This window comes from Mandrillus leucophaeus, unplaced genomic scaffold (genome assembly GCF_000951045.1).
Source record: "Mandrillus leucophaeus isolate KB7577 unplaced genomic scaffold, Mleu.le_1.0 Scaffold1213, whole genome shotgun sequence".
Taxonomy (NCBI): domain Eukaryota; kingdom Metazoa; phylum Chordata; class Mammalia; order Primates; family Cercopithecidae; genus Mandrillus; species Mandrillus leucophaeus.
In genome coordinates this window covers 1231468-1258688 of record NW_012100466.1, presented here as the reverse complement: position 1 = coordinate 1258688, position 27221 = coordinate 1231468, and the positions used below count along the sequence as shown (strand labels likewise).

The following is a 27221-nucleotide window of genomic DNA, read 5'->3' as shown; positions in this document are numbered from 1 at the left end:
TCATTAGATGAGAAATTATTTGATGAGTACCATGTACACTATTCGGTTGATGGTTACTCTAAGAGCCCAGACTTCATCACTATGCAAAATATCCATGTAACAAAACTGTACTTGTACCCCTTAAATTTATATGAATTTTTAAAAATAAATAAAACAAATACTGAAAGAAAAATTTTGTTTGATAAAATATTATATCTTGTTAATTGCAAACATATAATAATAATAACATTGGGGTGTATATGAATGCAGAGTTCTTGAAGCAGAAACAAAAAGAATGCAACCTAACAGTACAAGTAGAATGTATTGCTATGAAAGCACTCTAGAAACTCTTTTATCATTGGATTATGTGAGAAGACAACAAAGTAATTTAGTTCTTTGGAAAGATGGACATTATCTAAGAAAGCACTAAATAATGCTCTTATTTCGTACTAATCAGATTATTATAAAAATAAAGAAAAAATACCATGAGAACTTAAGACTTTCAAATAATTTCTGAACTCCCTTTTGTTTCTCTTAACAGGAACTCCATTCTCCAACTTTAAAAATATCTACATGTGGCCCAAGTACTCTACATATAACCCAAAATACTGAACAGGTAAAAGAAGTTGTGAATTACATTAGATTTGTTCCTCTTTTTTATATGGAAGTCTTCTTCATGTATGTAAGCAATCTTTAGATCCTCATAAGACTTTACACATTCACATCATGTGAGGATCATAAAATATGAAAGAGGATTCTCACATATGAGAATCAGCTCAGCCCAGTAAAAGTAATGTGAAATGAGTACTATGAATCAGATTCTTCTGTTTCATTGCCTATTCAATCTAACTGCTTTTAGTTTGAGTGCAGTTTAATTTAGCCAAAGATCTCCTAGTGAGTGTGGATGAAATACCCAGATCTCAGATTGATTGAAGACTTGGCTTTATGAGTGATTGTATTATGAGTTCATATTCAGAGAGAATAACTTATAGGGTCATAACTAACTCTTCTTATAGGTGTATGATTTGAAAGACACACAAGGGTCTATTTCCTTAGCCTTTATGGCTAATAATCCCACTTTTAGGATTATTCTTGAATCTAGGTATTGTGTATCCAAAAGGTAGCTATAATAATAAACAGAATATTAAAATATGTGTTTCATTAAGTAATTGCCATATATAAAAAAGTAAATTCTAAGAAAGTAAAACATAAAGCACACTAAGTTTGTTGTTACATGAAAGAGGAGTAAAGGGGTTATGGGATTTAGAAGGTAGGAAGGCGGGAGATGCTGTTTTAAGAAAACAATCTGACCCAGTGCGGGGTCAGGATGTGAACGTGGATAGTGAGGAGACAAATGAACAAAAACTGGTCTTTAGTCCTTGAGTACAGCAAGGAAAATATGATATTATGCAGAAAAATAAGAAGATTATTAAAGAAAAGTTTCCCTACCACTTCTCAGTTTGGTCTAGATTAGAGTTAGGTCAATTAGAGTAATGCACTTACTCAGCTTACATTTGCTGAACACCAAGTATGTGCCACATATTGCACCAAGATAAATTAGATACAATCACTATTTTCAAGGAGCTCACAGACTAGCATGGGCCACATACATAACAAACCACTGGACAGTGGGATAAAAGTTATAACTGACTTAGAAATGTAGCCCTTAGGATTTTGTTCTCATTGATATATAAGAACTCTCTTTATATAGATGATATTAACTCTTTTCCCTGCCATGGAACCCGTTGCCTGCTCATTACCAGGCAGGGAACCCCCGGCTTAGGCCTACAGCACAGAACCTCCATCCCAGGCTGATAGCACTGAGTGATTGCTGACCTGTATCTCCCTGGGTGGAGTCCCCGGGAGACAAATAAAAGACCTTTGACCACAACCACTGCTAAGGTTGTCTCTGCTGCCTCCAAGTTGAGGAGAAAACAAACACTGATATCACCATAAAGCTGTAATGGCCATCCCTGGAGTGCCAAGCCACAATGTACAGCCAGCACTCAAGTGGGAGAGGAGCCCACACTTTCAGGGCATTGAGAGGGAGCATAGCTGCAACTGTGAGGAAATAACAGAGGAGCAACGGGACTGCGGAAGAGCCTACCAACAGATTGCTATGCCTAAGCGCCACGTATTGGATCACAACCCAAAGCTTCAACAACAATACCTCACTAACATAACTCCCTGTGAAACCAAAGACAAGAAGTCAGCTATTTAGACCCTGCATAAAATCTCAGTCCTGTGAAAACATCCAAAAAAGAAGTCTACTGACTGTGTTCAACCTACACTGCAGTTAAAGGAACACCCACACATGGAGGTAAGAAAAAACCAATGCAAGAACACTGGCAACTCAAAAGGACAGAGTGGCTTATGTCCTCCAAATGATCACACTTGTTCTCCAACAAAGGTTCTTAACCAGGTTGAACTGGCTGAAATAACAGAAACAGAATTCAGAATATGGATAGAAATAAAGGTCATTGAGATTTAGGAGAATGGCAAAACCCAATCTGAGAAAACTAATAATCACAATAAAATGATACAAGAGCCGACACATGGAATAGGTAGTGAAAAAAGAACCTAACTGATCTGATAGAGCTGAAAAAACACACTAGAAGAATTTCACAATGCAATCACAAGTATTAAAAGAAGAATACACAAAAAATTAGCCGGGCGCAGTGGCGGGCGCCTGTAGTCCCAGCTACTCAGGAGGCTGAGGCAGGAGAATGGCATGAACCTGGAGGGCGGAGGTTGCAGTGAGTCGAGATCGCGCCACTGCACTCCAGCCTGGGCGACAGAGCGAGACTCCGTCTCAAAAAAACAACAAAAAAAATAAATAAATAAATAAAAGAAGAACACATCAAGCCAAGGAAAGAATCTCAGAACCTGAACACTGACTCTTTGAAATAAGACAGTCAGACAAAAATAAAGAAAAAAAGAATAAAAAAGAATGAACAAAATCTCTGAGGAATATGGGATTATGTAAACAAGCTAAATCTATGAATTATTGGCAACTCTGAAAGGGACAGGGAGAAAGCAAAACCTTGGAAAAACATTTTAGGATATAGTCCATGAAAACTTCCCTAGCCTTGCTAGAGAAGCCAACAGTCAAATTTAGAAAATACAGAGAACCATGCAAGGTTCTACACAAGAAGATAATCCTCAAGACACATAATCAGCAGATTTTTCAAGGTTGAAATGAAACAAAGAATGTTAATGGCAGCTAGAGAGAAAGGACAGGTCACTTACAAAGGAAAACCCATCAGGCTAACAGTGGACTTTTCAGCAGAAACCCTCAAGCCAGGAGAGATTAGAGGCCTGTATTCAATACTATTAAAGAAAAAAATCATCAAACAAGGATTTCATATCCAGTCAAACTAAGCTTCTTAAGCAAAGGATAAATAAGATTATTTTCAGATAAGCAAATGATAAGGGAGTTTGTTACCATCAGACCTGCCTTACAAGAGATCTTGAAAGGCGCACTAAACATGGAAAGTAAAGATCATTACCAGTCAATAGAAAAACACACTTAAGTGCACAGATCGGTTACATTATAAAGCAGCCACACAAACAAGCCAGCACAATAACCAGTTAACAAAATAATAACAGAATCAAATGCACACACTTCCATACCAATCTTGAATGTAAATGGGCTAAACGCCCCAGTTAAAAGGCACAGAATGGCAAGCTGGATGAAGAACCTAGACTCCCCCCAAAAAATGCTGTCTTCAAGAGACCCATCTCACATACAATGACACCCGTAGGCTAAAAATAAAGGGATGGAGAAAAATCTACCAAGAAAATGAAAAAATAAAAAAGCACGGGTTGCAATACTAATTTCAGATGAAACAGACTTTAAGAAAGATAAAAAAAAAAAAAAAAAAAAAAAAAAGACAAAGAAGGGCATTACCTAATGGTAAATATTTCAATTTAACAGGAAGACTTAACTATCCTAAATATATATGCACCCATCACAGGAGTACCAAGATTCATAAAGCAAGTTCTTAGAGACTTACAAAGAGATGTAGACTCCCATGCAATAACACTGGGAGACATCAACACTCCACTGAAAGTATTAGACAGCTCATCAAGGCAGAAACTTAGCAAAGATACTCAGGTCCTGAACTCAAGATTTGACCAAATAGATCAGATAGACCTCTATGGAACTTCTCCTCCCCAAAACAACATACTATACATTCTTCTCATCATCACATAGCACATGCTCTAAAATCCACCAAACAGTCAGATATAAAACAATCCTCAGGAAATGCAAAAGAACTGAAATCATACCAAACACCTTCTTGGACCAAAGCGCAATAAAAATAGAAGTCAAATTTTTAAAAATCCCTCAAAATCATGCATTAACGTGGAAATTAAACAACATGCTCTTGAGTGACTTTTGGGTAAATAATGACATTAAGGCAGAAATCAAGAAGTTCTTTGAAACTAGTGAGAACAAAGACACAACATGCCAGAATCTCTGGTACACAGCTAAGGCAGTGTTAAGAGGGAAATTTATAGCATTAAACACCCACAACCAGAAGTTAGAAAGATCTCAAATTAACAACCTAACATCACAACAGTAAGAATTAGAAAATGAAGAGCAAACTAACCCCAAAGCTAGTAGAAGACAAGAAATAACCAAAATCATTACTGAACTAAAGGAAATTGAGACACAAAAAAACATTCAAAAGATCAACAAATCCAGGAGTTCGTTTCTCAAAAAATTAATAAGGCACATATGCTACTGGTTAGACTAATAAAGAAGAAGAGAGAGAAGATCCAAATAAACACACTTAGAAATGACAAAGAGCATGTTACCACTGATCTCACAGAAATAAAAATAACCATTAGAAACTGCTACAAACACCTCTATGCATACAAACTGAAAAACCTAGTAGAGATGAATGAATTCCTGGACACATTTTTCCTCCCAAGACGGAAGCAGGAAAAAGTTGAATCTCTGAGCAGACCAATAATGAGCTCCAAAATTTAATCAATAATAAATAACCTAACAGCAACAACAAAAAGCCCAAGACCAGATGGATTCACAGCCAAATTCTACCAGATGTACAAAGAAGAGTTGGTACCATTCGTATTAAAAGTACTCCAAAAAAAAATGAAGAGGTACGATTCCTCCCCAGATCATTCTATGAGGCCAGCATCACCTTGATACCAAAACCTGGCAGAGACACAACAAAAAAAAGAGAAAGCTTCAGGCCAATATCCCTGATGAGCATTGATGCAAAAATCCTCCACCAAATACTTGCAAACTTAATCCAGCAGCACATCAAAAAGCCAATCCACCACCATCAGATAGGTTTCACTTCTGGGATGCAACACTGGTTCAGCATTCACGAATTAATAAATGCAAGGCATCACATAAACAGAACTATAGACAAAACCACATGATTATCTCAATAAATGCAGAAAGGCTTTTGATAAAATTTAACATTGCTTCATGTTAAAAAGTCTCAATAAACTAGGTATTGAAGGAACATACTTTAAAATAATAAGAGCCATATATGACAAACCTACAACCAACACCATAGTGAAAGGGAAAAAGCTGGAAGCATTCCCCTTGAAACCCTGCACAAGACAAGGATGCCCCCTTTCTCCACTCCTGTTCAACATAGTATTGGGAGTACTGGTCAGAGCAAACAGGTAAGAGAAAGAAATAAAGAACATTAAAATAGAAAGAGAGGAAGTCAAACTATCCCTGTTTGCAGTTGACATGATTCTATATCTAGAAACCCCCATAGTCTTAGCCAAAAACTACCTTAAGCTGATCAACAACTTCAGCCAAATTTCAGGATACCAAATCAATGTGCAAAATCACTAACATTCTTATACACGGACAACAATTATGCCGAGAGCAAAATCAGAAATGCAATCCCTTTCACAATTGCCCCCCCCCCCCACACACACACACGAAATACCTAGGAATACAGCTAACTAGTGAGGTGAAAGATCTCTACAATGAGAATTACAAAACACTGCTCAAAGAAATCAGAGATGACACAAACATGGAGAAACATTCCATGCTCATGGATAGGAAGAATCAATATTGTTAAAATGATCATGCTGCCCAAAGTAATTTATAGATTCAATGCTATTCCTATTAAACTACCAAGGACATTCTTCACAGAACTAGAAATAAAACTATTTTAAAATTCATATGGAATGAGAAAAAAAGCCCAAATAGCCAAGGCAATCCTAAGCAAAAAGAACAAAGCTGGAGACATCACGCTGCCCAACTTCAAACTACTACAGGGCTATAGTAACCAAAACAGCATGGTACTGGTACAAGAACAGACACATAGACCAATGGAACAGAATAGAGAGTGCAGAAATGAAGCCACACACCTTACAACTATCAGATTTTTGACCAAGCTATCAAAAACAAGCAATGGGGAAAGGACTCCCTATTCCATAAATGGAGCTGGGATAACTGGCTAGCCATATGCAGAAGATTGAAACTGGGCCCCTTCCTTACACCATATACAAAAATCAACTCAGGATTGATTGATTACAGTCTTAAATGTAAAACCCCAAACTCTAAAAACCCTAGAAGACAACCTAAGCAATACCATTCTGGACATAGAAACAAAATGTCAAAAGCAATCCCAATAAAAGCAAAATTGACAAACAGAATCTAATTTAACTAAAGAGCTTCTGCACATTAAAGGAAACTATCAATAGAGTGAAAGGACAACCTATAGAATGGGATAAAATATTTGTCAACTACACATTTGACAAGTCTAATATCCAGCATCTATAAGGAACTTGAACAAATTTACAAGAGAAAAACAAACAACCCAATTAAAAAGTGGGCAAAGGACATGAACAGACACTTCTCAAAAGAAGCCATACATGTAACCAACAAGCATATGAAAAGAAGCTCAATATTACTGATCATTAGAGAAATGCAAGTAAAAACCACAATGAGATTCCATCTGATCACAGTCAGAATGACTATTATTAAAAAGTCAGAAGAAAATAAAACCTAACAGATGCTGGTGAGACTGTGGAGAAAAGGGAAAGTTTATACATTGTTGGTGGGAGTGTAAATTAGTGTGGCAATTCCTCAAAGGACCAAAAATAGAACTACCCTTTTACCAGAAATCCCCTTACTGGGTATACAACTCAGCAATCCCATTACTGGGCATATATCCTAAGGAATATAAATCATTCTACCATAAAGACACATGTACATGAATGTTCATTGCAGCATTGTTCACAAAGGCAAAGATATGAAATCACTATGCCCATTAATCACAGATTGGATAAAGAAAATGTGATTATATATATATATATATGCACCATGGAATAGTAGGCAGCCATAAAATAGAATGAGATCATGTCTTTTGTGGGAACATGGATGGAGCTGTAGGCCATTACACAGCAAACTTACACAGGAACAGAAAACCAAATACCGCATGTTCTCACTTGTAAGTGGGAGCTAAATAATGAGAAATCCTGGACACAAAAAGGGGAACAATACACATTGGCCCACACTTGAGGATGGAGGGTGGGAGGAGGGAGACGATTAGTAAAAATAACTACTGGGTACTGGGCTTAGTCCCTGGGTGATGAAATAATCTGTACAACAAACCCCTGTGTCATGAATTTACCTATATAACAAACCTGCATATGTCCTCCTGAACCTATAATAAAAGTTAAAAATAATAAATAAATCTACATGAACCCCCTAAAAAACCTCTTTTCCCATCAACATTTTACAATGATATCTATGGTCCTCTCTTTCCAGCACACTGAAGATTTATATGTTTAACTACACACACATACACGTTTTTCTCTTTGTGTCTCTTTTCATTTTTTTTAAGATAAGATGTCTTTTCCAAACCAGAGGTTTAATTCATCACTATTGAGGTATTATTTTCTTGTAATCATTTATAATGAAACAAGCATTTTAAAATGCTTGTCAAATATAGTTTGGAATGTGGATGAAATACCATGAAATGAGTATAATACAAGTACCCAGTAAAATGCTGAGCACAGAACACATGCTTTTATACATGTTTCTGAAATTAAAATTAACTAAATCATACATCATCATTCATGCAAATAACTAAAAATATCACACTGGAAATTGTTCCCTATTGTTATTGATAGCTCCAAGGTAATTAAATAACTATGATTATATCCAGCTTTTATCTTTTCTTTACAGGAACTTCATTCTCCAACAGTGAAAGTTACTACATATCCACAGACCACTATTAGGAAATATGTAGTACAAAATCCTGAACAGGTAAGACACAAACTTTTCCCAAGATATAATTCTTTAGAAGTTAATTGCTTAAACAAAAAGGCTTAATCAGTTACCAGATCCTTAAGATCAGATTGTTGGACTTTCTTACAGTTACAAAGTAAATTGCTGATTATCAGTATCAATAAATGTCATCTTTAATGCCAGACAACCAGGCGTCTATATATTCTGACTCAGAGATGCAATACTTCCAAGCAGGTTGGAAATTCTTGGGTTGTAAACATTTTCCTCTTCTATAGTCCCATCCTTATGCTACAAAAGACTTTCATGCACTTTGAACGAAAGAAAAAAGGGACAAAGTTCTTTTACAGGCTTCACATAAAAGCTCTGTCAATTGCTACACCAGGGGTTGGAGTTTTCAGACTATTTACCTTTGCCATGGAGATATGGACTAGGAAGATGAAAATTAAAGGTCAAAAGTTAAATAGTGCCCCTATGCCTGTATTGCCTGTGGTGTGTGAACTTTTGTGCCCAGAAATGAGTTTTTTAGAAAATTACATTATTATTGTTTACTGAGATATAAATCCTTACATTTCACAAACTGAGATTCCACTATAATAAGCCATCCTCAACACATGCATTTACATTCATGCACACATACCCCTTTTTTAGCTGTAACAGGAAGCTCTAGGAGGTTGTAAGGACATCAGTTTCACAATTGGCAACAGTATGATCCAGAGAGGACTACAATAATTCTTTGCTTTGCTCTTTATTTTTTCTGCCATGATGTGAAGTCATCCTGCCCTTCCCTTATAAGATAAAATATTTACTTCAGCTGTGGAAAGGAAAGGGTTAGATTAGGGTCCTGCTTCCTACTATTCTGAGTGGGGAAGATGTACTAAGCTTCTACTAATATCTAAGCCCTTTCTTCTTCATTTACTTATTTATTAAAAATAATCTCATGGCTCCTTAGCTAGGCAGGCTGCTAGTTGTGCATGTGTGTCGGTATGAACCTACGAGGCTCTGAGTCGAGGAGTGATTGTTTTGGACATTTGCTTGAGTTTTCATACATCCATGTAAATATTGAAAGGGCATGTTATTACAGTTAAATCAGTTGCCTGTTCCTCCTTTTGCAGAATCAAATATTTATGCAATGAATCTGAAAATGATGGAGGTAGGGAGGGAGAGGTAGGGAGGGGGAGATGGAAAGGGCCTGGGAGAGGATAGCATATCTTTTTCTGTTACTTGGCCAGTCACTTCACACATTCCTCTTCTTCCTTTCCCTCTCTCTTTTTCTTTCTTTTTATACATAATCTGGGGGATATGCATACTTGGATGCATATTGCACTTGATACTCCTGGCTTTCAGAGTTAGTTCTAGATACCCATTATTTTCATAGTGTGAGAATTGCTGTGCTTGCCTAGGATATATCCAGAGAGATTTAAAATGTCCAATCATTTGGATTCCAATCCACTTTGCCAGCAACTCTTACATGACTTTGGATGAATCCTTATTCTTTAGTTAATAGGGAAAAAAAAGAATTAATAATTATTGGGTATATACTCCGTGCTGGGCAATTTCAATATTATGTCCTGGTTAATCCTAAAAAGGTGAAAAAAAAATGGAAGCAGAGAGAAATTCAGTCATTTACTCAATAAATATTTATTGATTGCCTATTGCATTCCAGAAATTGCCCTAAGAACTGGAGGATAAAGCAGTAAACAAAACAAAGTCCCAACCTTCTTCAACTTAAGTTCCTAGCTAGTGCAAAACCATTCAATTACAAAGGAGCAAAATTGGAACTGAAATTGAACAATAGAGAGATGGGAGTGAAACATTTGCAAATGAAGGACAATTGATGATGGAGGTGAATTAGGATCTAATACTCACTTATGCACCCCCTTACCCACATGTAGTTACAAGAACGGAGAAATTAGAAGTATATATGCAAATACCTAACATATTGGAAAAACTGAGCCTACCCCTGTAAGACCTCATCAACATGACTGTGTTCAACTACAAACTTGTTCAACTTGTAGTTGAATACAGTCGTATCAATTTTTCTCTCAGGACAAAGTCCCAGCAGAAGGTTGAAGAAAATGGTCATTTTAAATCATTTAACTCTTTACATTATTGAGGAATGAAGCAAATTTCAAGTTTCACGATGCTTTGTAAATGAAAAGTAATCTAACTTGTTTTACAAAATAGCTTGAAAATCCTGTTTAGCTATACGCCCCATTTTATTTATCTAAGTAGATTCTTTTTTTGTTTGCTCTTTTAAATCCCCTCAGGAGAAGATTCTAGTTTAATTACAATATTTATAATAAGCTGAGCCTTCTAAACAGCAATTTCATCCTCTTTCACCTCCCAGCTTGTCTAATCTTTATTTCTTTTTCCTGTAATTAAAATAATCTCAATCCACATGTTCCATTATGATTTTTTCTATCTCTGTTGAGTCTGTTTATTTTTTGTTGTTCCTGATCTCCATTTGTCATCATTTAATCTAAGGATTTATGCATTCTGGTTAACATCTGATCCAGAAATGAAGGAAATACATTTGTTCCATTAGTGGATATAATCCAATTAATACGAATGAATTTCATTAATTTTCCAGTTGTGAAGCTCCTGCTATGGGGAAGACACTATACAGTCTCTCAACAGAAAGTGAAATAAGACATGTTTCCCAAATTAAAGGAGCATACAGCTCTTATCGGGGAAAGAAATAAGACAGGTCCACAAATAGCTATGTAGAATACATGATGAGATGTAGGATAGATGCCATGAAAGGACTACGGATAAATTATTATTGGAGTTCAGATGTCTGAGATAATATATTTGTTTGGGGGAAATCAGGGAAGGATTTATTGTGGTATTTAAGGTATTAGTATGATTAATCTTGTTGTTAGCATTATTTTACTACTAAGGAAATGAAAGTTTGAGTAAGTATAACTTGCTCAGGTCTTCTGATGCTAATTCATCACTTTATATCTTTTCCGACAGCTATTTTAGATGGTAGCTTTAACAAGATTCGATGACTTATTGGATATGGAGAAAAGTCAATATGACCCTAAGCTTTTTAGCTTGAGACACTGAGAGTAAGGTGACCCACTTAAAGTGATTGAAATGTGAGTGGGAGGAGAAGTAGATTTAGAAAAGGGTGAAATTTTGAGTTTTATTTGAACCAGTAGCATTTTAGGTGCATAGAAACAAAGACACCTAACAGGCAGTTAAAAAATGACTCAAAGGTCACATTTGACAGAGATGTGGGAATCATTCCTCTTAAAGGTAACGTTGAAGCTATGGGAATGAGTGAGATCACTAAGAGGTAATGGAGAAGATTGGGTCAGAACTTTGAGAAATGTCTACTTTAAGTGAACAGAGGGAAGGAGCCACTTTCACAGACAGAGAGGTTATCAGCAAGGGATGTGAACACACCGTAACTGAAGCAAATGCAAACATGGGGTGCTCAACCATCTCAAATGACCAAAAGGCCTAAGAAGATGAGGTTGGAGAAATAGAGTTTGACCATTAACAGTAATAAGAAAGGCTAAAGATGCAACAGAGAAAGTAGACAAATGGGATAATATTCTGGAAGACATAAGAAGGAATGGGATTCCAGGTACAGATGGAGAAATGACTTCAGGAAAAAAGAGAAAGAGAGAGAGAATGCATCTTTTTCCTTAAGTGGATGGAAGGAGCAGAAAAGAGAGATTTTTGAGATGTGCAGGAAAATAGAGAGATCTAATTAGATAGATTATCCTGGTTTTCACTGTAAATAGGAGGAGAAAGACGGAGTATAAGCACAGGAGTTGAGGAAAATGAAAATATTATCAACGTTATAAAGAATTTGATGAATACAAATATAACCACAAAGGTTGGAGGGTCTACTTGAAGTTGGATATCTTCAAATTGTAATGAGCCAAATCAGCAAATCTTTTTTTAAAAAATTTTCCACTAAGGTTTTGGGGCCTGGGAACAGTAAAGTAGATGTTGGGGATTATATATTTTGTTAGATGTGAGAATTACTGCCAGAGGTTCTAGCTGTTACAATTAAAATTATAAGATCTGCCACTTTGAAAACACCTATTAATTTTTAGGGTGGATCTGGCACCAATTCAAATGGACAGGTTGAGAAAAAGAAGGTGCCAAAATAGTAGAGTTGTCTAGCAGCTCATTTGTTGAGAAATCTAAAACTTCTGATTGAATTTATTTTATTGACTTATTTTCAAAGAATTGTTTATTTATATCAATTTTTGATTTACTTTCTTACAGATTTGGGGAAAATAATAGTCCCCTAAATTTGGAGGTGTTTTTTTTCAGTAAGTCATTCAAGTAATATGACCAAAATATTCGAGACAGAATAAACATCGTTTGTGCCTAGACCATCTTTTGTCTTGTAAAAAAAATGATTGTTCATCGTTTATAGTGAACTTCATTTCACAGAAAAAAAAAATTTCATGCTTTTGCTAAATTTGTTTTCCCTCTCTTAGAGGATGGTTACATTCCTAAGATGAAGGTTCATATCATTCCTTCTCACTCAGTCATCTATTCACTCACTATGTGGTACTCAAGACAGTCAAAGTCCCTGCCCTCAGTAAGCCTACTTGCATATATTTTTGTAGAAAAGTTATAAGGGAATTATCAATATTATTTAAAACACAGTATGGATTTTAAATATTATATTACAATATTATTTAAAACAAATGTAATTTGTACATTAAAATTATAGATTAAGGGTACTTTAAAACACATGATATTACTTAATATTCTGCATTACCCTCCCTATGCTAAGAAAACTGAGCCTCTGATAAGGTTAATGGCCTACCTGATTTTCTGCAGCACATAGGAGAAGGAAGAACTGCAATATAGGTTTTATGACTCAATGATTTCTCTCCCATTATACTTTCTTCCACTGATTTTAGTAGTCAAACCCAATGGATTTGTAGTAATCCAAATCCAATCCACTTTATAATTCTCATCTGTTGGCCACTTTGAAACATTTTTACCTTTGACTTCCTACTGCTTCTTGAAAATTACTCTTCCCTTAAATTACAATATTTTATCCTCTAAGACCTCTTGAGAAATGTCTAGTTCTATATTTGCTCTTCATTTGACTATTCAGCAATTGCCTGGCTTAATCTAGCACTAGTGAGCAGGTGATCTTGATATATATAATAGATCTGTAGCCTTGCACTCCCCACTTAGTTCCAGACCTGCATTTTCACCTATGTGTTAAACATCTATATCTGAGTGTCTATCCAGACATTTTTTTGTAAAAGAGTCAATTTGGGAGCTATTTGCAATCATTTGCCACATGTTAAAGGGATTACTATGCACTATGTAGTTTGCTAAGTGTTCTGGGGAATAAAAACATAATCAGACCTAGATTCTTATTAGGAGCACATAAAATGTCTCAACATTTTCATTTTTGGTACCATGTAGTAGACTCCTCAGATTCAAGATCTCAGAGTCATCTTTGAACAGTACCATCTTTGATTATTGGGATAATCTTACCAGTCTCCTAATCTGTATTCTTCCTCTAATTAATCTCCCTGAAGTAAACTTCACCTCATACCCCTGTTTAAAAGCACATAAAGACTTCTCACTGCTTGAAGAACCAAGCTCTATCTACTAAGTGTGTCCTAGACATATAACTTACACTTTTCCAAACTTGGTGACTTTAATTGTTTTGTTTCCTTCACTTGGAATACCATTTTCTTCCGTTTTCTCATATTCAAAGACCACTTTAATCTTCTTTCAAGTGCCACCTAATCCAGGTACTCTACTAGAGCACCATCAGATGGAACTCAGTTTTTTTCCTCTGAACTCCGTCCCGTAAGTTCTTTCTCTGTACATGTAAGGGCATTTGTCTCTTTCTACCTTGCATACATGTTTGTGTTCATATATTATCTAGATCAGGGATTGGCATAATTTTTCTGTAAAGAAACAGATAACAAATATTTTACGTTTTCCTGGCCACATAGGGCCTTGGACTTTGTTTTTTATTTATAGTCCTTTAAAATCTAACTTCCGTTCTTAGCTTGAGGACAGAATAAAAATAGACTATCTACCATAGTTTGATGAATACTGATCAATATTAAATGCTCTTGGTAATAAAATAAGTCAGACTTATATTTTTATGCCTCAAAGCATGTAGCAAAGTACACTGTGTATAGCAAGCACTTAAGCATGTGTTTCATGATTGCACATAACTACCATAGGGGCTCTTTTACAGAAACAAACAAACACAAAATAGCTTCTAGGAAAATCTTTCTAAATATATTCAGCTTTATATTTAATACTTCATCACCTAGACAGATTTGGTCACTTATATATTTGTTTTACCAAAGTCTCCAAGGAACAGTTGGTTAAAACACCTTTTGCTCAAACTTAAATACAGTAAGTATGTAACTTTTGATTCGATAGCATCTTCCCTTTTAAACAATCAGTGTTTTGGTCCAGCTGCTCTATGAGTATTTACAATAGCAGACTACAAAAATCCTAGCACGTTTTGTTGATTTTGAAATGTTCTTAAATACATTAACCAGTAACAGGCTTGCCTATGTGGTCTTCTATAGTATTCCCCTATATCACAAAATAAATGAATGCAAATTGTGTTTCATAGAAAAACAACAAACAAAACAACCCCAGATCTCCCTACACAAGTAGACTTCAAATGAAAACGAAAGGAAGGGAAAAGAACATGGTGCATATGACATTTATTTTAGACTCCTGGTCTGATTCTTATTAGCTCTTCCCCAGTTTCTTTCAGATTTTGGACATGTCACCAGCCTATATTTCATTGGCTGACGTCTTCTAGGCACTCAGCTAATCTTACAGCAATTTAGTTGAATATATGGAGATAAAGTGGCTCTTAAAGCCTCTACTCTGCTCTTAATATTCAAAACATATGTTGTTCTGAGAGTCTTAGCCTTGATTATAATCACAATTAAGAATTGTACATTTCAAGGGCACCCAATTGAGTTGCAGAAAAAAATCTTTAATATATTTCTACCTACTTTGTGGCCTAGTCATGCTGAAATATGTTTATTTTGCATTTCTCCAACAATTTTTGCATAGAAAGAAATCTTCCAGTGAACCCAATTTAAATGAGATTGACCTCATGCTTGCATACCTCGAAGGAAACTCATTATATCTTGCCTTAGGAACAGAGAGAAAATTATCTTTTCCACTCTCCACCAATCTCCACAAAAGACGTTATTAGGCCTAGTAAAATGTAATAGGAGAAATCCAGATTGTTCTTTTTGATAAAGGGAACTACCTTTATTATTATTTCCTTACATCTACCAACATTATTGGGATGTCATTCCACTCTCTTCCTAAGGACGGCCACTACCTCGGAGCCTATTAGACACTTGATATTTGCCTAATTTAACATTACTCTGAAAAGACAACTTTCAAAACAAAACATATAATTTACTATCATTTTAGGAACCACTGTCTCAATTCCTAAGAGGAAGCCATTTCTTCCCAGGAAACAACGTTATTTATGAAAAAACAATAAGAAAAGTGGAGAAGCTAAATACTGACCAGGTAAGTAATGTTTGTTTAAAAACTTGTTTTTAAGTGTATAATTTTGAATTGTGAGTATTTTAATAGAGCTCAAGTGACATTCAACTGTGAAGTGCAAGGCAAGACCACCATGACTTATAATATGCTATGATATCTAGAACCCTTCATACCATCCTTAATACTTTCATATCCATTTTTCATGTAAAGTATTATTGTCCCCTTTTTACTGAAAGAAAATTGAAACCAGGATATGTGAAGTCACATAGAAAATTAATGGCAGAATCTGAACTTAATATAGATATCCCAATGCCTTGTATGTTATCCTTTAAACTGGTCCAACAAAAATCATAATTTAAAACATAATTTTGTTCTAATTCTTTTAATATAGAGTGAATTTTAAATGAACAATACATAGGAACAGATATGTGAAATACCATATACTGTAAAAGATCTAGAAAACTAAAGCTTCTAGTACATTTAAAAAATTCTGTTACGCTCAAATCGACAGACCAAGTATAAAACTGCATCAAGGCCACAGTAATTCCATGGCATCTAGAGCCACAAGTCCTTCATGCAGAGTTGTTACTATAACGAACTGAGGTTTCATATTGCTCTTCTCAGTTCATACAAGCATGTCCAGTCCAATGTCCAGGACTTGTCTGTTGGACATTCTTGAACTAGGGCAGTGTATTAGTTTCTTAGAGCTGCTGCAACAAAGTACCACAAACTGTGTGGTTTAAAACAACAGAAATTTATTGTCTCACAATTCTGGAGGCCAGAAGTCTGAACTTACTGTGTTGGCAGGGCTATGTTCTCTCTGAAGCTGCCAGAGAAGGAACTCTTCCATTCCTGTCTCCTTGCTTTTGGTAGCCTCAGACATTCCTCGGCTTGTAGATGCATCACTGCAGTACTTTGTCTTCCTATGGAAACTTTCCTGTGTGTCTTCACATCATCTTCTGTCTGTGCATGTTTGTTTCTGTGTCCAAATTTGCATTTTTATAAGGACACCAGTCATATTGTATTAGGGCCATCCTAATGACTTGATTATCTCTGTAAAGACTCTGTCTCTAAATAGAGTCACATTCTGAGTTACTGGAGTTAGGACTTCAGCATATCTTGGCTGTGGGAGGGTACAATTCGACTCATAATAGGCAGTTAAAACACTATCAAATCAGTTTTGATAACAAAATCATTTTTTTATATGCAAATCAAACTGACTGAAAAATTATATCTTTTCCTTTTTGAACTTTTTGGCATAAGAACTCATTTTATTTTTATGAGCACTTGTGGACATACCAGATTCATAGGAACTAATACATTATTACTTATTTGTGTTCAGTTAAAATGAAGCCAACTTTCAGAATCATAAACATGCAAATCTTTAACATTTTGGTTTGCTTGGAAAGCTGGATATAGTCTGAAGGGTTTGCTATGATCTGTATTGAACACATATCTTACAGAGGAGCAGCAGAATATTTCTGGACATTATGATACCAAGTAGAAAAAATTTCATGAAATGTACCTATTCTTCAAGGAGTGTTTTCCTTTATAACAAATCAAATTATAACATCTGTCCTTTATCCACCTGGGCTATAGAAAATAAGTTTCACATGTTTTAAATAATAAGGAATGTTAGAGGCAAATCATTTCATGCTGCTTCTAGCTTCTTATTTTCAAGAGAACAAATAGTGTTTCTAATTATTGACTCTAGAGTAAAAGATTGAATATCTTGTATATTGTTGCTGTGCAGCTGGAACAACTAAAGACTAGCTCCTTTAAGAGAATACTGCAGCTATTTACTGTTCTTGAGTATTTACTTGTTTATGCCCACTTCTTCTTATTAATTACTTAAACAGTTTGGGAGTTTGGGAACCGCCATGAAAGCTACCCAATGTAAAAGGAACCATGCAGATAGAGCAAACTTCAATTGCTTTGTCCTAGTAGTTTCCTCAGTGATGGAGATAAACTAGGACAATCTGAGTAAAGCCAAAGTCTGGATGAACCTGTTTACCGTCACATGTGACCAAATCAAATAGGACTAGCTCTTAGGAGATGAGAACTGTTCAAGAAAAAAGAGATCTTTGTAGTGGAAGGGTGGTAAAGTGGTGCCAGGTGCAAGATAACTATCCAGTTCATATGATTTGTACTCATCATAATTCTTTTTACTCTATCAAAAAGGAAAAACAATATGACAAATCAGAAATGTTTAATCTTTTTGTACTTTAAAAATTCAGCTTGTTATGTATTTTAAAAATATGATGAATATATGAACATTTTGCTTTAGAAAAAGAACTTTAGTAGTCAGGTGTAAGAATTAAAAACTGAAAACCTGCTAAGACCTCAGTGGTACCAGTAAATGGTTCATAGGCCAAATGGGCTCAGGTAACCTGCAAGGCACCACAGATGACGGGAATGTCAGTGTTCTATTCAAGAGACAACTGGACAACTGATACACTAACAAAGGATTTTTTTTTTTTTTTTTTTTTTTTTTAAGACGGAGTCTCACTCTGTCCCCCAGGCTGGAGTGCAGTGGCGCGATCTCGGCTCACTGCAACCTCCGCCTCCTGGGTTCATGCCATTCTCCTGCCTCAGTCTCCCGAGTAGCTGGGACTGCAGGCGCCCGCCACCACGCCCGGCTAATTTTTGGTATTTTTTAGTAGAGACGGGGTTTCACCATGTTAGCCAGGATGGTCTCGATATCCTGACTTCGTGATCCACCCGCCTTGGCCTCACAAAGTGCTGGGATTACAGGCATGAGCCACCGTGCCCGGCCAGGAAGATTTTTAAGAAACAGGTTTTGTTTTCTTTATTGCCCTCTAGTGATGTGTGCTTTCCAAGAGTTTCCTAACTTGCTTTGTGAGGAACATACTGTTTTGTTTTGTTTTATTCCTTCAGGAGAGGTTCTATTTCAATAGCCTACAGGCTCTCCGATGAGTAATAGTCATCTCAGACTATCAGTGTAATTTTACCTCATTCCAATATATGAAGATATTTTGTAACATAAAAGATAATAATAATGTAACATACATTCACCCCCAAAATTCCTACACTGTAAAGATTTTAGTGCTAGTATATGTACAAAGTGTGTAATATTTGAAAAGAGTCTAGAGAAAATGATACCATGAACTTACTCTATGACCTTTATTATCTTTATATCTACCAAGGCAACTCCTATTTGTAAAATGTGTTTGTTATATATATTTCATTTTTTTCAAAATATTTTTTGTATACATGAAAAGGTAATTTTTATTCATGGAAAAATTTTAAAGTATAAAAAAATTGAGAGGCATAAAAAGAGCATTGAAAGGTATACGGTGACAAATAAACCTCCTTATCCAGACACTTTTGTTCCCAGTTTCTCCTCCCAGAAGCAGCTACTCTTAAAACTCTTTTGGTCTATGCATTTCAAAGCAGTTATATATATTTGAAAATGTATATGTCACTTAAAAAAAAGTTACAGCAGAAAGAGTATACTATTTCATTCTTTTGCACTTTGTTTTTTTTCATTTAATATAGCTTGAAAATTATTTCATATAAAAATTTAAAATATGAAGTGTTTTACTGTATTAATATAGGTCAACTTTCCATAGTTAAAAGGATATAGTGCATTACATTTATACTTTCAAAATTAATTGTATGTGCATACATATAGCACTGTGATTCAAAATACAGTATGTTTCTGTTGAAAACAGGCTTCCAGATGTCTCTTATCGAAGTAGAATAATCACAAGATAAGAAAGCAAATTCAAGTATGCCTGAAATCCCCCAAACTAAAATAACTAGATATCTTTTCTTAGTCCGTGCTCTATACTTACCAGAAAAAAAGCCATGACAAATAAGCAGATAACAACGATTTAGTTTAAAAACAACAAATTCCAGAATATCTTGGGGTCAGTGCAAATTCAGCCTAATATCCTAAAAGAAGTCTAAGCTGGAAATCATGAGTTCCAGTCCCAAGTTTGCCATTAATTAATTGTGTTATTATGAGCAAATTCTCTTACTTTTCTAGACCTCAGAGTTTTTTTTTCCATCTGCAAAATTATTAGGGTAAATGATAAAGTTGATGATGATTATGAAAATTATGATGATGCGATCATAATAATAATGTTTGTTACTCACCTACTTTGTAGTAATCAACTTATAGACATTAGTTTATTTACTTCTCATAGCACCCCAATGGAAAATGTACCATCTTCACTTTTATAAATGGGAAAACAGAGGCTCATAAAGGTTGCATACACAGTTTCTCAAGATCAGAGTTAGTGATAAAATCAGTTAGAATCCATGTTTTCTAGGTCTGAAGTTTCAGTGGCTGGCTTTTTTTATCTTTTTAATAAATTTATCCTTAAGTTTCATAAGGATAAGAACTTTGCTCCCCACCCGCTGTGACTCTAATATGCTTTCTGACATTGAAAATCACTATACTATATTATTTTTTCATTTTAAATTTATCTATATCTTCAGTATTATCGTGTTTTATGTAATTAGATTCTGAAGTGCCTACTGAATCATCAAAGTAATACTAATATTAATATTCATTATTATTTTAGTGTTAAGTATAGCTGGAATATTAATTTAATTAGAACATGCAATGCCTTGGCCAATCTAGATAAGTATTTGGATGGTCACGACAACTTGATCAAATAAAAGCAGAATTCAATACAAATTTTCCCAATGAAAAAAATTGAAAAAATATCACTAGTTAAAACTATAAATCCTAGGGTTTGAATTGTAGTGAAAGAAAACATTAAGTTAAAAAAAAAATGGTTTCAGATGTTTTTCTTGATTAGTAATGTTTATCCTAAGTGGCTGTTTTTGGCATGTGTATGTGTCTTAGGAGTGCCATCCTCAGGCTCAATGCCATCATCACATTGTCCAACAGCCCCAGGTCATCCACTCTGCACACTGGCAACAACCTGATTCTAGCCAGCAAATCCAAGCCATCACAGGAAATGATCCAATTTCTACACATACTGGAAATGAACTGTGCCATAGTGGATCAAGCCAGATTTGTGAGCAGGTAAGGTCAATCAGCTGATTCCTTAACAAACTGAAATAACATTCTTGAACTCTTCTCATACCACTGTGCAGGTGCTCCCATTAAATTTTCATCAAAATACTGAGAAGTTATACCACTGGTATTTGTGCCTTGTCATAGCATATTAAGAACAAATCTTCCCATCTTCTCTCAGAAGACAAAACAATTTAGGTCCACTAAGACATTAAATCTATGAGGTTAGTTATGAACTGGTTAATGAATACCTAATCTGTAGTGGATCTTCAGTTCTAAAATGGGCCCAATAGTTGTGCAATGTTAAATATTTTCATGAGGTATCATATTTAAATGAACAACAAATTGGCAGTTATATTATCTAAGATGATTTCAATGGTCACATTTCACAAACTGGTATTTACTTCCTGTATGTCTTCTTTGAGAATATATACATACTTTCTGTATGTCTTCTTTGAGAATATATTATTTGACTTGAGAATCAAGTCAAAATATGTATAGATTTTATTATGTATCACATTGACAAAATAGAAACTAGAACTTAGTTGCTAAGGAGAAATCTCATGTAATACAATTCTTGGTAATTTATGTAATGAAGACTTTGGAATCTTGTAAACATCTGCTATACAAGTGTTGAAGGAAAAATATTTTCTTGTATCTTGGTAAAACTAACATTAATAACTAGAACAATAGGGAATCAACCATCACTTGTATTTTTCTAGATCTCCAATTGACCTCTTTCATAGGCACCTCTTACTAAAAGACAAAAGAATATAAGAAAAAATAAAGAAGGAGCCAGTCCACATAAGAATTTGATTGTTGTATATTAAATATACATGAGATTATTTCTAAGAACTGAAATTTTGAAATATACATTCTGGCCACATTAGTCAAAAAGAACTACAAAAGATTTAAAATCCATGTTTTGTCAATCTAAGAAAAGCCTAGAGCCAGGTTCAGTGACTCACATCTGCATTCCCAGGACTTTGGTATGCCAAGGCTGGAGGATCTCTTGAAGCCAGCAGTTCAAGACAAGCCTGGTCAACATAGTGAGACCCTTGTCTCTACATTTTTTACAGTTTTCTAATTTAAAAAAAAGCCTAAAAATGTCTTTCTTCTGTATATCTGCATAGAAACATTGGCCTCTAGGATAACTCATAGAATATAATCCAGAAGGTATTGAATATTTACCTTAAGTGAATTAGATACAACTATAAAAAAACCATTTTATTAGATTAGATCATTTGAAATTGTCATTTTTGTAGGTTGAAACTGGCATAATAGCAACAATTTTATACAGTTCAACCTAATCCTTAACTTTGCTTTGCCTTAGTTTCCTCTAATAGGGGAAAGTGGCAGGCACATATAAAAGCATAATACAAACCAAAGCGTTTTCAGTCATAAAAGAGGAAGAAGCAACACACTTTGGGAACAAAAGAGTGAAGAAATTAATTTTGGCTGAGAAATCGAGGAAGGCTGTGTTGAGGAGGAAGTAATTAACCTGGGCTTTGAAAAACGGGCAGAATGTCCATATACGGTATTGATATTGCATGGAAATAATATCCTAGGCAGAGGGAACCACATAAACAAAGTTATAGATTTGGGAAAGTAAATTCTGGGTTTCAGAAAAAGTTAGGGGTTTGATTTTTATGGCATGAAAGACATGCGACAAGGAGTATTACGGTGTAGTGTTAATATGATACATTAAGGCCAGGTCATGAGATTCTCAAGTGTTAATTTAAAAACTTTGGGCTTTCTTTAGTAGGCAATGGAGGATGAGTGAAGGTTGCTGAGTAGGAAAATACTAATAGATACTATGGCTAGCATATTAATTTTCTTCTTACAACGATCAGATTAGGAAGGTGCTATTGTTGTCCTTATTGCTCATATGAGGTAACCGAGTTTCAAAGAGTTTAAAATATGTGCAAAGACTTACACAGCTAGCATGCGGTACAGCCAAGATTTATACATATGTAGGCTGACTCCAGAGCCCATTGATAGTTCCTCCTTGAATTTGGGTCATTTATGTGGAGAGTCCTTGAGCAATAGTATAAAAATAAAGAAAGCACTTGGTTAAGAAGAGTCTGACACAGGGAAGGTATTGGTGATAGAAAGCAGACTAGTTTCAGGGTATGGAGACCTGAGTTCTTGTCCTAACTCTGTTCCTCCCAAGCTGTATGTTCTTAGTAATACAAAATCTCTCAGCAACATCCTCATCCATAAAATACTAAATAAAAATATGTGCTGGAAATTTTTTATAAACTACAAAGTCTACAACTTGAAAAAAATCAATGGGGAAAACTTTGCAAAGAAAATATTATTAGAAGCTATTTTAATAGTCTAGGTGTAAAACAAAGTAGAATAATGACAATAGAAATGGTAGGAGGGACAATTATCAGAGATGGGAACTGTATGACAGGATTAAGAGTTTGTCCAGTGGCAACAGTAATGTTATGATATTCTTTTCCCAGCTTAGTACATCTAATAATACATTTGACTAGACTATATGTTGTCTACTCAGTAAAGGGGCAGAATTGGGTAACTAATATATCACTTTTTATTATTCATACTGTAGTTTGAGATTTTTATGTAGCTTTTGTAAAGGCTGGAGGATTTTTTTTTAATTTTATTAAATTCTGCTTTTTTCCATTTTAGATAATCTCTTTTTTTATTGTACTTTAAGTTCTCGGATACGTGTACAGAATGTGCAGGTTTGTTTACATAGATATAAATGTGCCATGGTGGTTTGCTGCACCCATCAACCTGTCATCTACGTTAGGTATTTCTCCTAATGCTATCCCTCCACAGCCCCCAACCCCCAGTTTTTTCAATATTTTATAAGGATGAAGTTGAAGTGCTGCTGAAAATAGAATAGGCCCTTGGAAGCACTAGTCTGTTGGAAGCTTAGAGTTAGTAATTTCACTTGTATAGATTACATTGGATTGGGTCCATTCCTGCTCAGAGTGATGACAGGGTAACCTGCTTGTGCAGATCCCAGGGACAAAGGAGGGAGTTCTCCCATCTAGGCTCCTTGGTGTTTACATGTCCCCCGTCGTGATATGTGGGTAGAAGAGTATCTTTAAAGAGTAATATGCAGACATAGGTTAGGCTGTTTTAAAACTAAAGTAGGACCCATTTTCCCCATTTTCACAGTTTGTGTTTAGAGTTAAATTGTAGTTTGGAAAGAGCGTGGTAAAGAGGAATAGAACACAAGCACTCAATTTAATTATCTGAATTTATAAAACCTGATCGTGCTGAGCTGTATGAGCTTCAGCAATAGACTTAGCTGGACTGAACCTCAGTTTCTACATCTCTAAAAGGGGAAGAATCATACTTTAATGTACAATATATCCTACAAGAGGATTAAATGCGATAAAATATGTAAAGCATCTATCTTAGTGTCAAGTCCATAGCAGATGCTGAAATTAATCTTTGATTATTGATCTTCTTCCCCAACTCTGGATCGCAAATGTTTCAAATCACCAATATAAGAAATTAGTTTCACTGTAAGACTATTTTTAGATGAAATTAGATCATCTTTAAAGTACTTTCCCCAAAGTGAAAGGCATTAAAAATATTTTTCAAAATCAGATATCTAAAAACGTGGCTTTAAAATATTCTATAAAATTAATTTATGTACATTTTCCATGGTCCTCCCTAGTAATATCACTCTTCTGATTTCAAATTCAAAATATTACAAGTCACCTATACTTTCCTGAAGAAATTAAGGATAACATACTGTGATCATTTTCCTGTCATTAGCAAGGAACAGATAATTTTACACCTGTTGATGACAGGGAAAAGCTCGGCTGAACTTATTTTACAAGTTGTCATATAGGTGGCGTTTGTAAGAAGTATTCAAATAAGTGTACATAGTGTGTGTACAACTCTCTTCCACTTGGCTTGAGGATTCAGGGAATTCTTTTGTAGTCATGGGAAGATGTAAAGGGAACAGTTCTGATCACCTGGATTGTGCTATTGCCAATGAAAAATACTCCAATTTGTGATGTGATGCCTTTAATGAATTGACAAAAAAAAATCATATCTTAGTGTCAGGTGCTTTTTCTGGCACGTCTCTGGGAAGCTCACTATAATGTTTATTTAACATGTCATTCACCAATGATAGAATTTCAGGGCTGGTTAGTTCAATAAACTCAGCAGTTCTGTCTATCCCCTCACTCATTAACAGGTGGCTCAAGTTTCTCTCCATGTTTATTGCCCTCTTCAACCCCATTATTGAAAATGAGTGCCTTTCATGTAAACGTCTATTCCCTGCTGTTGCTTCCACAAATTTAATTAGTGTCCATTTGGGGCCTATCTTTTTCCCAACACTACCTTATCTGTCTTCTGCAACCTCTGCAACCTCTTGCTATGAAACCTTTTTGAACTACTGTTTTATGGCAAACTCAACTTTATTTTTAACACATTGTTACTTATTTGCTGTTTTAGAAATCAGTTTTTTTAATTAAAGTAACATATGTGCGTAGTTTAAAAGGCCAAATAGCAGTAAAAGGCATATAACAAACAGCAATTCCCTGTCCCTACCCTCTTCACCACCCAGAGCTGATCCCCAGAGGCAACCATTTTCAATTGTTAGCTTTGTCTTGTGATATTTACTTGCATTTAGCTAAATTGCTATATATAAAGCTAAATGATATGCATGTATTTTTAGTATGCATAAACTTATAGTACGCATATACTTAACGCTGCTATGTCTTGATTTATCGGTGTTATATATTATCTGTTGATAATTCTGACACACAAAGGTTTAATTCTATTAATCTCTCATCCAACTGTTTTCATCCCTTCCATCATCCCAATATAGTTAAATCTCCATTTAGTTTTGGTAAATCAGTGTTCAGTGTTTATATTATTATTGCTATAAAATATCGTTTACTGCTGAACCAAATTGTGTATTATTTTGCTTCTTTTATTAGCACAACTTTTTGCTGGTGTTAATAATTCTCTAATTTTTTTCATTTGCTTGTTTTTTGTGTATCTATTGTTAATTCTTTTCTCAATACACAAATGTTCTGGTTCCTATTGATCAATTATCCCTTACTAACCTTCAACTCTCTTTGAAACTCTGTAATCCATATACACCACCCGCCTTGGTTTGAATTATCACTCTCTACTGACATTTTGGTCACTCTCTTAACAGTTTCATCAGCCAATTTACAATCTTCTCTCCACTTCCTACTGAATCCAGAATTATCTATAAGAATTTCACCACCCACATCAGTACCCTTTCCCACACTGTCTTCAAGGTTCTTCCTTGCTCTCAATTTCTTCATTTCTACGTCTTCAGTTCACATAGCCTTTGGCAAGTCTTTGAATTTATATCTTCACTTGAAACTGTTTAACCTGGGATTCTGAATGTCTCTTTCTCTTGCCATCACATTCTTATTTTATCTCTTACTCTCTCATTTCTGTTTAACGTCACCTTCACCAAACTCTCCAGCCCTCAATTCTAAGCCACACTGGTTTCCATTGTCAGCCAGTTCAGCAATGATCTTGCTAGAAGCCCTTCTCCTTTTACTGTCATCACTTTGCTGATCCTTTGCTTTGTATAGACTGCCATCCACCTTCTGTGCCCCTAGATTTTGACTTCTTTGTTTCCTAGAGAACGTCTTCAGACTAAACCAATTTAGTCTAGTACAGATTGTCTCGGTCTTTCTGGACTCCCACCATTGTTAAACAGCCTTTTTAATAGTTTCTAATCAAGTCATTACCAGTCTTCAATGTCTAATTCTTATCTTTCCCACCCTGCTCATACTCCAAGTCTCACTGCTGCTGTCTCCCTCTCTGCAGGTAGCCTTGCCTTCTACTAACAATAGATGGTGGAACTCGAACTTTAGCGTGCACCAGAATCAATTGGAAGAATTATTTAAGGAGAGATTACTGGGGCGTGATAATCTGCATTTTCAAGTTCCCTGGTTATCCTAACGCTATTTTACTGGTCCAGGGACCACAATTTTGGTTCACCACATGAATTCCTTCAATGCTCCACTTTACTGAAAAATTTTTCTATACCATCAGCAAACTTCTGATTCTTTTGATCTTCAAGAATTAAGACTCTAACTTTGTGATCAGGGTGACTCCCTTTGTGACCCTACAATTCTATTGACTTATAATCTCATCTCTTTTGTTCCCTTCATCTGAAAAATTTCCAAAGGAGGGAGGCATACTCTCAGATGCCATTTTCTCACTATTCACACATTCCTCAACACTGCAAACCAGATTCTAGCTTCACTATGTTCCTGAAAGTGCTTTCATTGACCTCCAAGTTGCCAAATCCCACTTACTTTTCTTGACCCTAATTTTGTTTCAGTTCTACTGCATTTAGTACTGCTTATCTGTTCTATTCTTGATATATTTCTTTCCATTATACTGTACTGCTGCTTCTATGACTTCTTCTCAGGCACTTCTTCCTTCTTTCATCAGGACCTCTTCTCCAAGGACCCATTC

General features: G+C 35.3%; 1 protein-coding gene across 1 annotated transcript in view; it reads left to right on the top strand.

The window, feature by feature from the left end:
• Positions 1-517: 517 nt before the first annotated feature.
• Positions 518-27221, top strand: part of POF1B (premature ovarian failure, 1B) — a gene marked incomplete at its 5' end in the record, with an annotated part of 92145 nt that continues 65441 nt past the window's right edge. The window contains 4 exons of the mRNA XM_011971358.1: positions 518-595; positions 8171-8251; positions 15662-15763; positions 20580-20762. Of these exons, the coding sequence (XP_011826748.1) occupies positions 518-595; positions 8171-8251; positions 15662-15763; positions 20580-20762 (444 nt within the window). The remainder of the gene's footprint in view (positions 596-8170; positions 8252-15661; positions 15764-20579; positions 20763-27221) is intronic.